Raw genomic sequence first — 14,692 nt, 5'->3', positions numbered from 1 at the left:
TTGAAAGAAATTTATTTCTCCTGAAACACCATAATACAAGATCCAACACGGCCTAATCATCAAAGCTCATGTAGCATCAGCGACGAGATAACAAGTCCCGACACACTTGTTGCCAGTCATTTGCCGGAAACCTTTCGCCTATACCAGTCCCTGAAATTGACTCGACCAATGACGCCCCTCTGAGCGCCATCTTGATCGACTTTTTTCAGATTCAAGTTTTCAATGGCCAGAGACACCAAGAACGAAGCCGCCACAAAGGCGATGGATGTGACGAGCAGAATATGCATAACTTCGGTGTAGCTTTTATTAATGGCGAGTCGCTCAGGACTGCCCACGGCAAAGGAAGTAGCGACGGTGAGCGAGTCTTGTATGGCTACGGCACTGGACTTGGACGCCTCTGGGAGATGCGCCTCCAGCTTAGACAGCAGCAGTCTTGTCCAGATGGAGCCCGAGATTGCAGTTCCGATGGCACCCCCAATTGCTCGAGCGGCTTCGTAGAGTGTCGTCACGTTGGCAACATCTAACACATGTCAGCTGATCGCGTCGTCGGCAATGGGAAAAGGTCAGACAAAGCTTACCGTCATGACTAGCGACGGACTGAACGGCAGTCTGCGAAACGATGCTAACCACGCCGGAGCCGGCCCCGGCAATAATTTGAGTAATGACAATCTGGGTAAGCGAGGCCTGCCTGTTGGAAAACCGAATCATGAGTCCGCTGCCGACGAGTTTGACGAGGGTGCCGCCGACAACCACCCACTTGCAGTGGCCCGAGCACTTGACCACGACAGCCGCCGCGAGGCCGACCACCGCGGCGGAAACAACCGGCGCTGCCATCCCGACATTGGTGGCAGCCGCTGGCGAAAAGTCGTTGACGACGACAAGAAATGAGTACAAGTACGGCTGCCAGAGGTAGTAGCTTAGGAAGAGCAGTGCCTCAGTCAAGCAGCCGGCCGCAACTGTCCTGCTCTTCGCGAGGTGCAGGGGCAAGATCGGGTAGATGGCGACGTATATATCGTATAGGACGAAGCCGGTGAAGCTCACGGTGCCGGCGATGATCATGGCAAGGATCGGGGCCGAGCTCCAACCGTTGTGGAAGCGAACAGTGAGGGTCATGGGGAGGAGGAGAAGCACCAGGCCAGCGACGAACAAGGCGAGGCCGGGGATATCGGCCTGCGCCCACTTGGAAATGAATCCATCTATTGGACTGCTCCGGGGTGTCTTGGCTCTTGTTCTTTGGATTCGCCAGATTGACGCGAGCAGCGGGATCGACACGATCGGTACTACAATCGCCCTGGGAATATCGTTAGTCCGCCTGCCTTGCACTGATGGCACAGTTCCTTCTCTTACCACATGCCATATCCCCTGGTTTGCGACCAAAATTAGCAAGAAGTCGCTGCATTCATCCAAGAATCAACTCACCAACGCCAATTCGCCGGCACCAGCGCCTCCACCATCGGCCCTGCGACCCAGGCTGTCACGATAGGCGGCGAGTACAGCAGCGCCGAGAAGAGCGCCCTGTTGGCCAGAGTCGTCGTGTCCGCCGCGACGATCTGCTGCAGGAACACGATGCCTACCTGGCCGATGGCGTAAAACGCCTGTCCGGCTGCCATGGTGCCGAGACTGTGCGAGGTAGCATTGATGACGAAGCCGAGAGCGATGGCGACGAGTGACACGGTGAGGGCTTCGGAGCGGCCCGACACGTCGGCAATCTTGGCCATGACGGGCTTTGTGGTCGCGCTCCTTCGGGGAAAAGGAGGTTAGCAGGAGGTGCCAGAGGTAGTGGTAGTAGGTGTCGACGCTTGCTTACAGAATGCTCTGGAGGGTGGTGAGAGCGGGGAGCATCGAGTGTGCATTAAACGAGGACAGCGCGTAGGGCTGGTATGAGGGCACGGTAAGGCTGTCGAGGCTGAGGACGATGGCGAGCAGCATCATGCCAGTCCAGGCGACGATGATAGTGGTTGGCGTCCACGAGCGGGTGACGTGCTCGATTTTCTGAACGCCCGTGGATGGACTCTGCTGCACTGGTTGTTGTGGTGGGTGTTTGTCGTGCATTTCTGGATCTTTATCGAATTCGTCCATGCTATCGTCATCGTCGTCGTATTCATCATCGTATGATCGTGCGGCACTGATCCGAGCGGTGGAAGGAACCGGTGCGATAACATCTGCCTCATTTGGCCGACGGGCTGGCTTCTGCTTCTTCTGCTTCTTTGGTCGCGGCCGTCGGCGGCGCTCAGCTAGAGGGGCCTGGTCAAGAGCTGGGCCTGCCGCGAGAGGTGCCGGCGAGGCAAAAGGCACCATCTGCAGGCTCGCGTAATTCATGTTGGCGCTCTTGTTAATGAATCATGGGGTGGGTGCATGAGCAGAGCAGAGTAGAGAAAAGGAACAAACAGAATGGATGGCCAAGAGGAGGAGGCAAACGGCGGGAGAAAAGGCGGCTGCGTGCCCGAATCCTTCCTTCACCCGCCTAAAGGTTGCATGTATCACACACACAGAGAGTATTAAATTTTTAATCCTACGAATATGTTTTGGCCTGTGCTTAGCATCCTGGGTACGCATACCGTGGCCGTTTATATCCGACCTTGGCAACTGGTTGGTTGGTTCACAAAGCAGGTACACTGTACCAGGGAAGATTGTGGGCAACATTGAGAAATAAAAGTACAGGGGACACGGAAAAAGGCTGGTTGAAATTGGACAGAAATTGCACGGTCCACGAGAATGACACCACCCTTGTCTTGTCGTGGGACTGCCCTGCCGTTGAATGTACGAGGAGGCGGGGGAGGAGTATGTGGTCTGCCTGATGGCATCTTATCAGATGATCTGATAACTGTTAGCTCAACAGAACGTACCCATGTGTTGTGGTGAATTAGCCATGGTGCTAACCGAGTTAAAATTTAGCATCAAGTCTTGTTCCATCCCTGTCGCGGGCGGCCGAGTGGATGGATGCGGGAACTTTTGTCTGGGCTGGGGGGGGGGGTTCAAGTCGTAAAGTCAGCCCGTAGTTATACAAGGCTCGGATTCGGCCGGAGAACCGAACCAAGCAGAAGTGGCCTCTCGCGAAAACTGCCAAATTTGGTTGTCTGAGGGAGGAGGGTGATCAGAATGGCCATGATGTGTGCTCTCAACTACCCACACCACAATTAATGCCTTCCAGGACCACAGTTATCTGAGTCGATGCTAGACAAGACGCATCCGAAGCCGGCGAACCATGTCCGATGATTCATTCGTCCTCCGCGCCGGCATTTTACGACCGGAGCTTGCTATGTCCGACTGTGCCCGCGCACGCTGACATAGGGCGTACACTTTCACGCACCGCGCACGGCAAAGCTATACGGTAAATATAGCTTCAGTCCGAGTGCGCAGGCAATTCCGCTCTGCTTGAGGTCTTCCTCGGCTTATCCTCTTCATGCCTGAGTCACAACAATTCGTGGCCTCGCAAAGGGAGTATATAAAGCTAGCGCCCCGAAGCCACCACCAACTCGTCCCCTCCGGCCGACCCAGCATCCTCCGGCTTCCACTTACAACTCCGAATACACCAATCAACATTTCTAACCTACATCTTTAGAACAAGAATAACATCGTCAACATGCCCTTCAACCGTCCCACCCAGAACCCCATGGAGGGCGTCCCCGCGCACATCCTCGCCCTGCTCGACCGGCTGCACGCCGAGTCCCTCGACCAGGAGCGCAGCATCGACCGCTCCGTCTTCGTCAACGCCACCAGCGAGGAGCAGAAGAAGGCCGTCGTGCGCGACAAGTTCATCGCCCTCGACCAGGACAAGAGCCAGTACCTCTACGCGCTGTGCCGCGCCACCGACGCGCGCACCATCGTCGAGGCCGGCACCTCCTTCGGCGTCAGCACCATCTACCTGGCCCTGGCCGCGAGCGCCAACGCCGCCGCGGGAGGCAAGAAGGCCAACGTGATCGCGACCGAGTACGAGCCGACAAAGGCGGCGCGCGCGAGGGAGTACTGGGCGCAGTGCGGCGACGTGGTGACGGGCGCGATTGACCTCCGCGAGGGCGACTTGCGCGAGACGCTGCAGGAGAACCTCGAGGACGTGGACCTCTTGCTTCTTGATAGTAGGATGAGACGCTTGCCTCTGCCATTTTGATTGATGTGAGGAAGCTTTGCTAACTTAATCTACTTCTAGTCTGGACGGAAATGGCCCTGCCGACACTCAAGATTGTCCAGAAGAAGATGCGCCGCGGCGCCATCGTCATTGCCGACAACACCACCGTGTCTGAAGGATACGACGAGATGCTGACGTACATGCGTAATCCCGATAGCGGCTTCATCACCATGACGCTGCCGTTTAACCAGGGCCTGGAGTTCTGCGTCTATCTTCCCAAGAACTAAGTTGCCTGTATTGGTATAGATTATGACATTGGAGAATAGAAGGATTTCGCGTATGAACAGAGCTGGCTAACTTTCAGCAAGAGTCATTAAATACGAATATATTCAGTAGTTCATTATGCGTTCTATTCTCTTGGTATACTTTATAAGCAGCGCTCCGTTGTAGGTGGCAGTCCACCCCTTCCCTTCCTACTCGCCTCCTTCATCAACCACTCTGCATTGCACTGCTCGATCAACCCTTGACCTTGCCGCCTATCTTTTCCTCCTCCGACGGCAACCGAATCCCCGGCCCGCCCGACCACTCCGCCATCGTCGCGCCCCTGCGAAAGTGCGACGCCAGGTGCTGCGCCCTCTCCTCCCAGCTGTTCATCGTCACGCTGCAGAAGCCGCAGCGGCTCTGCAGCCGGTCCTGCTTGTGCTGCAGCAGCGCCAGGTCCGGCCGCCACCCCTCCCACTTGCGGCAGTGGTGGAACTTGTGCAGGTGCTGCCACAGGTGGTCCTTGCGCGTGAAGGTGCGCTCCGCGGCCGTCCGCTCCGCGCACGTCTGGAACTCGTGCGACTGGATATGGTCGTGTGTTGGTGATGGCTCCCCGCAGAAGATGCACTCGGGATGCTCGTGGCTGACGCGCCACACTAGGAAGGACTGGTCCGGTGGAAGCGGTACCCGGCACACCCACGAGTCCAGCCCGGGCAGGTGGATGGACCGCTCGTGCCTGACCCAGTCGTAGCGCTTTCGGAACGTCTGCAGGCAAAACGTGCACTGAAAGGTCGTCGTCGTCGTGCCTTTGCTGCCGGGGCGCGGCGCGGCGGTTGTCGGGCTCCGCTTGCCGATGGAGTTGGAGTCCCCGTCGACGGAGTTGTTGGCCGAGTACGGGACGAACATGAGGTCGCCTGCGGACTGCTGCGAGTGCGCCGAGCCGCCGAAGCTCGTCGACGACGCGCGGTAAAACGACGACCGCCGACGGCCGCGTCGCCGATGGCGACAGTGGGTGGTGCCGCCTGAGTCGCCGCTGCCGGAGGAGCACGCGGAGCCCGCGTCGCGCGCGCTACCGTAGCTGCCAAAGTACTCCGAGGACCCCGCGCCCAGCGGCGGCGAGCGGTTCAGCGCACGCTCAATGGCGGACGCGGACGCCGGCTCGTCGTTGGGCGGCGAGTTGCGCCAGCGCTCCATCGGCGACATGCTGTCCAGGGCGGACCGCGGCATCGGGGAGCCCTGCCGGAGGAGTGACCTGCCGCTGCCGCTGCCGCTGCCGTTGCTGAAGAGGGACTGCGCGGAGAGCCGGTGCCGCCGCCGGGCGTTGGCGAACCAGTTGATGACTTGCGTGCGGCTGAGGCCGCACTGGCTGGCCAGGTCCGCCTTCTGGTCGTCGGACGGGTACGGGTGGCCGAGATTGCGGGCGAACCAGTTGGACAGAGGCCGCGTCTTCTTGGCGGCGCGGGTGCCGGCGCGCTTGGACGTGACGACTTCCAGGGGGCGTGACGACTGCTGCTGCTGCCGCTGCTGCTGCGCCTCCTCCTTTTCGTCCAGGCTGGCAAGAGCAGCAGCCGTGATGCCCGTGGTGTAGTGGTGGTTGTAGCCGCCCTCCTCCTCGCTCACGCCGTGCAGGTGGCCGATGACGGGCCGCGACGTCTCGAAACTCGAGGCCTGGCGCTTGCCTCGCTCGGCGAGGCTGCAGTCGCGGAAGAGCGCGACGCAGCTGGAGCACGAGGTGATGGGGTTGGGGTTGGCGTCGGTGGTCTGCAGGATGAGGCACTGCAGGCGCTGGCGGCGGCACTGCACGCAGGGCTCCGGCGGGCGGTACGCGCCGTTCTTGACGAAGAACTGGGGGGAGGGGGAGGGGGAGGGTGTTGCTGCCGTGGCCGTGGCCGTGGCCGCCGCTGCAAAGGCCGTCTCGTGAGCGCCGACGGGGAGGTTCCAGTCGGCGGCGTCGGGTAGGAAGCCGTCGTCAATAGCGCCCGGGACGGCGGGGTCGAGCTGGCCAAGGCTAGGGTCCGCGGCAGCGAAGAAGAGGCCGTCAAAGTCGTGGGTCAGGTCGGTGGTGCTCATGAAGGCAGGATCGAGGAACATGTCATCGTCGGCGGGCAGGACGTGTGGCATGATGAGGCTGTCATGGTTGCTGTTTGTGGCGGTCATGGTGGTAGTGTCCGGCGCCGGACGTGCGAGGCCGGCATCGCTGAGCGGGAAGAAGAGGTCGCCGTCTGCGTCCATCCCCGTTGAAGTAGAAGCGGCGACGGAGGAGAAGCGAGGGGAAAGTCTCGCGGTAAGCGGCGCGAGGCAATAGATGATTAACAAAAGTATCAAAAACAAACGGCCTACATGGTCACTTGGGGAAAAAAAAAAGTGGTGTGTGTGTGTACTAGGAGTGACGAGGAGGAGTAATAAGAGGAGGTCGAGCCCGGTGCCGGTCGCCGGGGCACTTTGCTGCTGACCAAACCGTTTGCGCTACCAACCAACCAAGCTAGAGACCTGACTTTGGAGGCCCTCTTATTCGCAGCTTGCCTCGAGCTCACAGCGATAATAGGCCAGAAAAGTCTCCAGTTGGCGCACGTCTTGGCGGGTTCAGGTGCCGAACAAGTCTGGCCGGCATGCCAATCTATAATATAGTGGGTTGTTGAAAGCGGAGATGCGACTTTTAATACCTCCAGCGCTGCGTGGTGGATGTGCTTGTCTATGAAGAGGTCCTGACAGGACGTCAAAAGCAAGTATTTAATTCCGAATCTCATGCAAGAAGCTGCAGAGGGACAAGAAATGGACATACAAAAGACAGGACCCCCGGAAACAGGAGGCAGCCCACCTCTCCCGCTGTAGTTCCAGCGAGATGCCCTCCTGTTTATAGCGGCCATCCACTGCTTCTAGCGGGTTCTAGCGGGCGCCGGTCGCTGTAAAATAAACCCCCCCTCCCCAAAGTTCTTCCTCCTTATTATTACCTATCACCTAGGTACGGATTGCCCAGCTTGTACGCCGAAACCGCTAGCAAACCTTATTACGAGTCGGCATATCAAGGTGAACCCTCGGCCAGGCCGGCAACTTGTAACTGCAGATTGCCATGCAAACCAGGCAGATAAGAGCAGCATTGTGTCTCTCGGATACGCGGAATGCGAATACCGCTAGTTCGGGCAAGGGACTTGGTCCTAAAACCCGCGTCCTCGGCCATTCCCTCGCTCTTAGCGTTTGAATATAATGCCAACAAGGTGCAAACTCAGTTGCCGTTGCCCAAACTGAATCATGGCTCCCAGCAGCCCGGGTGGTGAGGCCAAGTCAACGTCTGGCCGCCGACCTGGGCGGAGCAGCAGCCCGCTCTTCGGCACATGACCTGCCACCGTTCCCCTCCAAAAGGTCACCAAGCGCCAACCACTCCAGGTTGTCCGTATTTATGCCCATAATAAATCCCATGCAAGCCTTGCCCAACACTCTCCCCCAAAAGACAAGCCGCAAACGCCAAGTCTGTCAGTCCGCGTCGTGGCGTGCGCAGGCAGGCTCATGTCTCATCCTCGCCATGTATGGGGTCCGAGGAAATGCGACCTTTGCCTTGTGTAGCGCAGTTGTCGAGTACCGCTTGTTATAGGAGGAAGCTTTGGCCGATGAGCCTCGCTGCTTCTGCCCTGCTTTCGACCGTGCCCGCCATTATCACACTGGTCTGGAGACTGGCAAACTTGGCAATCATGATAGTTACGTCTCATGTCCATTGTCAGCTACTTCCCGTGTGTGTTCCTGTTCCGAAGGCTCGGCCTTGTCCCGCCCCTCAATGCTTGGTAACTAGCTACAGTAGTAAGCGAGTTGCCTCTTTCATGCTGGCTTACACGGCCGCGTTTCACCCACAACTACCAGGTAAATGCAGTCTTTCATCTTACCATTTCTTCACCCGGCTTTGCGTTGTATTAATCATTAACAGCAGTTAACTAATCGTGGCCGCTTACTCATTTTTGTGTTCTTTTTCTTCTTCCATCTATTTCTTTCCTTCCTTAACCGCTGTATGTTGTAGTGGCCAGTTGCGTAGCCAGAAATAAGAGCGCTTGGCATTTCCGCCTTACGCAATTGTACAACGCCCGTCTTTAACGAGCAATTTCTTGAGTTCTAGATTTACCATACCTGGCGAGCTTCTCTAACAACTATGGAATTCAGAGTTACGAGTACGGAGCACGGGCAGCGTCCTTGTCGGCTCATTGCTTTGTTACTAACACGTGCACTGTTCCCCACAGCCAGCGCCACACGTTGCCTAGGAATGCCACTGAGGACCCCTGACATGGTGACCCCACTGTGGCTGGCCCTCGTTGGCGTCTGGCATTCAGTGGCTTCAAGGCCATCACTACTCCGTGTCTAGTACGAAGATAGGGGCCAAAGAACTTCAGGCCAAAAAAACCCTGCCCACCCTCCGTGGATCCACCGATTCGCGAGCCTGTCATTGTGATGGCATCTGATGATATCCAGTATACTCCAGGATTCGGTTATAAGGACCTCGTAGCTTGCGGGAGCACTGGTCTCGTCGTGCTTGATTCGGCGACCCAAACAGTCATCAAAACACCCGTCGGCCCAGAGAACAGCGCTCACATCCAGAGGGAACGACAGATCTACGAGAGACTCACCGAACGAGGACAACATCAGGGCGTACTGTCATATCATGGCGAGGTCGAAGGGGGTGGAATTCGCTTTGAATTTGCCCCCAAATTCGATCTACAGTCCTTCATCCGCCGAGAGCATGTTGATACTAGTCTCCATCTCCGCTGCATGGTCCAGCTCGCTAATGCTCTCGCTTTCATCCACCGCGCCGGGATCATCTACGGTGATTTCACGACCGCAAATGTGTTCCTGGACGACAAACTGAACGCAAAGCTCGCGGATTTTGCAGGATCATCCATTGATTCATCTCCACTCCTCGTCGCGGTCACCACCAGCCACGAGTTCCCCGGAAACCTATTGCCAGAACAGGGAGATATTTTTGCGTATGGCTCAGCAATGTACGAAGTTGTTACTGGGCAAAGACCGTATGCCACGCTAAGTGAAGCGGATATCCCGCCGTTGTTCCAGAATGGAGAGTTTCCAGATGTTACCTCTCTAGGCAGCCTGGGATATATTATCCGGAACTGCTGGGATGGTGGTTACAAGGACAGTCAAGCTTTGGTGAAGGATCTTGAAGGTCTGACTGCATAGCGATTCGCAATGCAAGACACGGCCCTGCAAGACACACTCTTCTTCGCCTGAGTCCGCGTTGGCATTGCTGCCGTGGTCCCGATGAGTGTCATCTTTGCCACATCAGCAAGAACAACTCAATAGTGCGTCGAAGACGTGGTATTTTGTGCATTTCCCTGGTGGGAACGTCGTGCCGGCCATGAGCGGTTGGCCATTGAATCCCTTGGTAAGAGTAGCCTTGATTCTGCTGACCTGGTGACCAGATCGTAGTTGTACTCGCTTCCGTTGTTTTTCAGCCTCTCGCGCTGTTACTCTTTTCGTCTTTTTTTGCAGTGGAACGGCATCCGAAAGAGCGGCTCGGTTTTTGCCGTGACTCATGCATCCAGGCCCGACGACGGCTCGTCCATCCATCCATCCAACGTCTCTCAGCTGGGCTAAATAACTCGTGGCTTTTAGCCCCCTTTCCCCGCCGGACTAGTCTGTCAATTTTGCTGGATCAGGGCAACAAAGTGCACGCTCTGCCGCTGTCCGCGGGCCGCCGCGACGCCCGGTCGCCGAGCCGGGCGAATCATAATGACGAGTGGCTGAGACCCGGCGTGCTGGTATCCGAGCCGGAGAGAGAGGCGGGGGACCCAAAGCGAAAGATGATGAGGGTGACATTTTGGGGGCGTCAAGGTGAATCAAGGTGGAAAATCTCGAGACGATGAGAACGTGGACTCGCCATGTATTTATCAAGCAGCGCCCAGACCAAAGCTGGCGACTCAGCAGAGGGCGCGGGCACGCTTTTACAAGAGGGCGCCTGCTAAGGACAGCAAATAGCTACAAAAAAACATTAGAGGGCGCGCGCAAAAGTCTTTATTAAGACGTCAATATTTTGATAGCCATGGCCATTGTGTTGTAAAATCAGAATCCCTTTTTCTCCTCAATTGATATTAATGCCCTGGTCTCACTGAGCCGGACACCTCATCCCCGTCTCCTTCCCATCATGTCGCCAACCTCCTCCTCTTCCTCCTCCCCGCACCGACGCCCGCTGCATTTCAATGCCGCTGCCGCTGCGATAACGGCCTCATCTGCCGTCACTGCTGCTGCTGCGCCACCAAGCAGGGGTCCGCCCTCCTCCTCCTCCTCCGACCTCGTCCGGCGGTTCCATCAACGCATCCTCCCCGGCTACGCCCCCACCGCCCTCGTCGGCCTGCCCTCCGTCGCCGCGGCCATCGGCGTCGGGGCCGTCCACCTCAAGCACGAGGCCGACCGCTGCGGGCTCCCCGCTTTCAAGATCCTCGGCGCATCCTGGGGCGTCCACCGCGCCGTGACAGCACGCCTGGGACTGCCGCCGGATGCCTCGGTCGACGTCGTGAAGCAGGCGCTGTCGGCGGCGTCGTCGGGGCTGACGCTGTACGCGGCGACGGACGGGAACCATGGACGGGCGGTGGCGCGGATGGCTTTGCTTCTGGGCATCACGGCGGAGATTCACGTCCCGTGCTGCATGAGAGAGGACACCAGGGACCTGATTCGGAGTGAAGGCGCGAGGGTTGTCTTGTCGAAGGGGGACTATGATACTGCGGTGCAAGAAGCCTTTGCAGCTTCACAGCACTCTAATGGCCTTTGCATCCAGGACTGTAGCTTTGGGGATTATACAAAAGTTCCTCAGGTTAGTTCTGCCTAGCTCTCGTCTCTGCTGTCCTCTTTCCTAACTCATTGACGGACAATAGTGGATTGTCGAGGGCTACGAGACCATGCTGCATGAAGTCGACGAGCAACTAGATGGAAAGTCTCCAGACCTAATTATCGTGCCCGTCGGCGTCGGCTCATTTGCGCAATCTGTCGTGACGCATTACAAGACGCCCGGCTCGCCATCGTTCCCCCGCATCCTGTCCGTGGAGCCCGACACGGCCGCCTGTCTGTGGAAGCGACTCGCCCGCGGCGAGGAGCGCTGCGTGCGGAGCGCGCCGACCGTCATGGCCGGCCTGGACTGTCTGACCGTGTCAGAGCAAGCCTGGCCGGTCCTGCAGCGCGGCATAGACGCCAGCGCCACCGTCTCCGACTTTGAAGCGCACCAGGCCTGCGAGACGCTGCAAGAGCTCGGCGTCGGCGTCGGACCGTGCGGCGCCGCCGCGCTGGCCGCCCTCCGCCGGCTGACCCCCGAGGACAAGGCGAGTCTGGGTCTCGACGACAATTCCGTGGTCGTGCTGCTCTCGACGGAGGGGCCTCGGTCCTACGACGTCCCGCACGATGTCTCCGCGGCCAATGACCCCGTGGCGCTCACGCAGGCCCTGGTCCGGATCGACTCCGCCAACCCGGCGCTCGGCTCGGAGCCCGGCCCCGGCGAGACGGAGATTGCAAAGTTCATCTGCTCGTGGTTCGAGCACCGCGACATCGACGCGCACTGGCTCGAGCCCGCCCCGGGCCGCCCCTCCGTCGTCGGCGTGGTCCGGGGCCGCGGCGGCGGCAAGCGTCTTCTACTCAACGGCCACACGGACACGGTGACCCTCGTCGGCTACGACGACGACGCCCTCGATCCCAGGATTGAAGACGGGAAGCTCTACGGACGCGGCTCCGCGGACATGAAGTCCGGGCTCGCCGCGCAGATGGTCGCCGCCGCCAACGCCAAGCGGCTGGGACTCGCCGGCGATGTCATCGTGACCGCCGTGGCAGACGAGGAGTTTGAGAGCCTGGGCACGGTCAACGTCCTGGAAGCCGGGTGGCGCGCGGACGCGGCGGTCGTCTGCGAGTGCACCGACATGGCGGTGACGCGCGCGCACAAGGGCTTCGCGTGGGCCGAGATCGACGTGCACGGCGCGGCGGCGCACGGGTCCCGGCCGGACCTAGGCCGCGACGCCATCGCCAAGGCCGGCTATGTGCTGGTCGCGCTGGACCGGTACGCGGAGGAGCTGGGGCGGCGGCCGGCGGCCGATCCGGTGGTCGGGCCGCCGAGCGCGCACGCGTCGCTCATACGCGGCGGCGAGGAAGTCTCCTCGTATCCTGCCAAGTGCACCATCACGCTGGAGAGGAGGACCGTAGCTGGGGAGGGCCCGGACGCGGTGGAGCGCGAGCTGCGGGAGATGCTGGAGCAGGTGGCGGCGGAGACGCCGGGGGGGCTGCGGTATGATCTCCGGATCACGTTTCATCGGCCGCCGTTCCACATGGACGAGGACGCGCCGCTGACACAGCTCGTCAGGAAGCACACGGAGAATGTAACGCGCGGCGAGCCCCAGGTTGTCGGCGCTCCGTATTGGACAGACTCGGCGCTGTTGCTTGATGCGGGTATCCCGACCATCCTATTCGGGCCACGCGGCGAGGGGTTCCATGCCAAGGAGGAGTTTGTATACGTTGATTCTATTATACAAACGACGCATATTCTGACGCAAATTGCGCAAGAGTTCTGTGCTTGATTAACGAAGCGATCCTAAGTACGACTAGCTATAAAAGTCATTCCTCTTTAGACCATTACAGTCAGATACATAGACCTATGCCTTTGTCCGTTTTCAACATCATGTTTCGCTCCCAGCCTCATATAGCTTGCGGGCTCTGTAGAGTTTCCCCTGTTGCAGTATCGACCTTTTCTGGTGTCAAAGTCGAAGCCGTCAGCCCAAGCGACGCCGCGATGCCCAACAGCCTCTGTTTCTCCTCATGCGCCGCCGCATCCCCAAAGACCGCATCCATGTCCTCCAAGCTCCTGCCCTTCGTCTCCGGCACGAAGAAGTACGTGAAGAAAAACGCCAGGAAGCAAAACGCCGCGAAGAAGATGTGCGTGCCCCAGCTCAGCGAGTCCAGCATGCCCGGCGTCACAAGCCCGATGACGAAGTTGCACATCCACGTACAGCTCGTCGTAATAGCCATGGCCCTAGACCTGTCCCCCAGGCTAAAGATCTCCGACGGCAGCACCCACCCGATCGGCGCAAACGAGTACGAAAAGTTGACGTCGTAGAGGTAGACGAACGCGACGCCCACCCAGCCCGCCGCCGGGTGGTCGCGGAGCCGCCCCCCGTAAACAGCGAGCAGCGCGCCGACAATGGTGAGCGAAGCGCACGTGCCCGCCGCGCCGCACATGAGCAGCGGCCGGCGGCCCAGCCGGTCGATCAGCAGCAGCGCCGGCAGCGTCGACAGCGCGTTGACCACCCCGTAGACGCCCGTCGCCAGCAGCGACGTCGCCCCGCGCGCCAGCCCCAGCTGCGCGAAGATGCCCGGCGCGTAGTAGATCAGCGCGTTGCACCCCGGAGCGGCCCGGGAAGCGCTCCCGCGCGACCGCCTCGTCGAGGAGCACCTCAGCCTTGATGGCGAGGTACTCCTCGCGCAGGCGCGGGGAGGGGTCGTGCGGTCCCACGCGACGCAGGCGGGCGAGGGAGCGCAGAGCGGCGTCGTCCCGGCCGCGAAGGAGGTGGTACCGCGGCGACTCGGGAAAGAGCAGCAGCATGCCGGCGCCGAGGACCAGCGCGGGCACGACCTGCAGCGCGAGAGGTCGAACGTGCGGTCGGCCGGGTCGCCGCGGCCGCTGTAGGGCACGTCCGGGGCGCACCGGACGCCGCCAATGTACTGCGTGCCGTACTCGAGCCAGTAGCTAACCAAGATGCCGAGCGTGATGCTCACTGTTTTTCCGCTCACCATTGTCAGAAGTCTCGGGCGAAGGAAGGAGGGAGGAACGTACGCTGCTGAAGCACGACCAGCGTCCCGCGGACCGGCGCCGGCGCCACCTCGGACACGTACATCGGCACCGTGGCCGTCAGCATGCCGACCGCGAGGCCCGCGACCCGCCGCCGCCTGCAGCGCCGAGCCGAGCGTGAAGACGCACACGGCGGCCAGGACGGCGCCACGCCGGCCGAGCCCGTCCGCGACGACGCCGTTGGCGAGCGACCCGAGCCACGCCGCAAGCAGCAGCGTCGACACGAACCAGCCCTTTATGCCGCTGTCGGCGTATACCCGGGGGAAGGCGGCACCAAACGACTCCATGGTCAGCACGCCCGAGACGACGCCCTGGTCGTAGCCGAACAGGAAGCCGCCGAGCGAGGCGAACTAGAAGAGGGGTGAGGCGGACATCGATCAGTTTTGGCGGCCCTGAGAAGAGGCAAAATGCGGTAGGTGGGTACAGGAGCAAGGTCTCGGGGCGAAACGTACTGCTGAGAGGCCAAAGATGTAGGGATTGTCGAGGAGCTGCCTCCAGACCCCCTGGTCCTTCGATGGGCTTGCGTTCGAGATCATGGTGATGCCGGTGATTGA

At 59.8% G+C, this 14,692-nt stretch overlaps 6 protein-coding genes across 6 annotated transcripts; 3 read left to right on the top strand and 3 right to left on the bottom strand.

Moving 5' to 3' along the window:
* Positions 1–116: 116 nt before the first annotated feature.
* Positions 117–2,319, bottom strand: ISF_03537 (siderochrome-iron transporter MirC; the record flags this gene model as incomplete). The annotated part of the gene is made up of 5 exons (XM_018847143.1): positions 117–520; positions 579–1,291; positions 1,348–1,362; positions 1,420–1,740; positions 1,808–2,319. 5 exons carry the CDS (start codon positions 2,317–2,319, stop codon positions 117–119), a joined length of 1,965 nt encoding a protein of 654 aa, XP_018706032.1.
* A 1,264-nt stretch (positions 2,320–3,583) lies between these two features.
* Positions 3,584–4,353, top strand: ISF_03536 (O-methyltransferase; the record flags this gene model as incomplete). Its single annotated transcript, XM_018847142.1, has 2 exons — positions 3,584–4,076; positions 4,148–4,353. 2 exons carry the CDS (start codon positions 3,584–3,586, stop codon positions 4,351–4,353), a joined length of 699 nt encoding a protein of 232 aa, XP_018706031.1.
* Positions 4,354–4,582: 229 nt separating this feature from the next.
* Positions 4,583–6,484, bottom strand: ISF_03535 (Homeodomain-related protein; the record flags this gene model as incomplete). Its single annotated transcript, XM_018847141.1, has 1 exon — positions 4,583–6,484. One exon carries the CDS (start codon positions 6,482–6,484, stop codon positions 4,583–4,585), a length of 1,902 nt encoding a protein of 633 aa, XP_018706030.1.
* A 2,274-nt stretch (positions 6,485–8,758) lies between these two features.
* ISF_03534 (Protein kinase-like domain protein) lies at positions 8,759–9,499 on the top strand (the record flags this gene model as incomplete). Its single annotated transcript, XM_018847140.1, has 1 exon — positions 8,759–9,499. One exon carries the CDS (start codon positions 8,759–8,761, stop codon positions 9,497–9,499), a length of 741 nt encoding a protein of 246 aa, XP_018706029.1.
* Positions 9,500–10,463: 964 nt separating this feature from the next.
* On the top strand, positions 10,464–12,870 carry ISF_03533 (acetylornithine deacetylase; the record flags this gene model as incomplete). The annotated part of the gene is made up of 2 exons (XM_018847139.1): positions 10,464–11,129; positions 11,191–12,870. 2 exons carry the CDS (start codon positions 10,464–10,466, stop codon positions 12,868–12,870), a joined length of 2,346 nt encoding a protein of 781 aa, XP_018706028.1.
* Positions 12,871–12,988: 118 nt separating this feature from the next.
* On the bottom strand, positions 12,989–14,674 carry ISF_03532 (D-xylose-proton symporter; the record flags this gene model as incomplete). The annotated part of the gene is made up of 2 exons (XM_018847138.1): positions 12,989–14,488; positions 14,591–14,674. The coding sequence occupies 2 exons, from the start codon at positions 14,672–14,674 to the stop codon at positions 12,989–12,991; spliced, it is 1,584 nt and encodes a 527-aa protein (XP_018706027.1).
* Positions 14,675–14,692: the final 18 nt, after the last annotated feature.

Source organism: Cordyceps fumosorosea (assembly GCF_001636725.1).
Source record: "Cordyceps fumosorosea ARSEF 2679 chromosome Unknown scaffold_6, whole genome shotgun sequence".
NCBI classification, from domain to species: domain Eukaryota; kingdom Fungi; phylum Ascomycota; class Sordariomycetes; order Hypocreales; family Cordycipitaceae; genus Cordyceps; species Cordyceps fumosorosea.
This window is presented reverse-complemented; position numbering and strand designations above follow the sequence as displayed.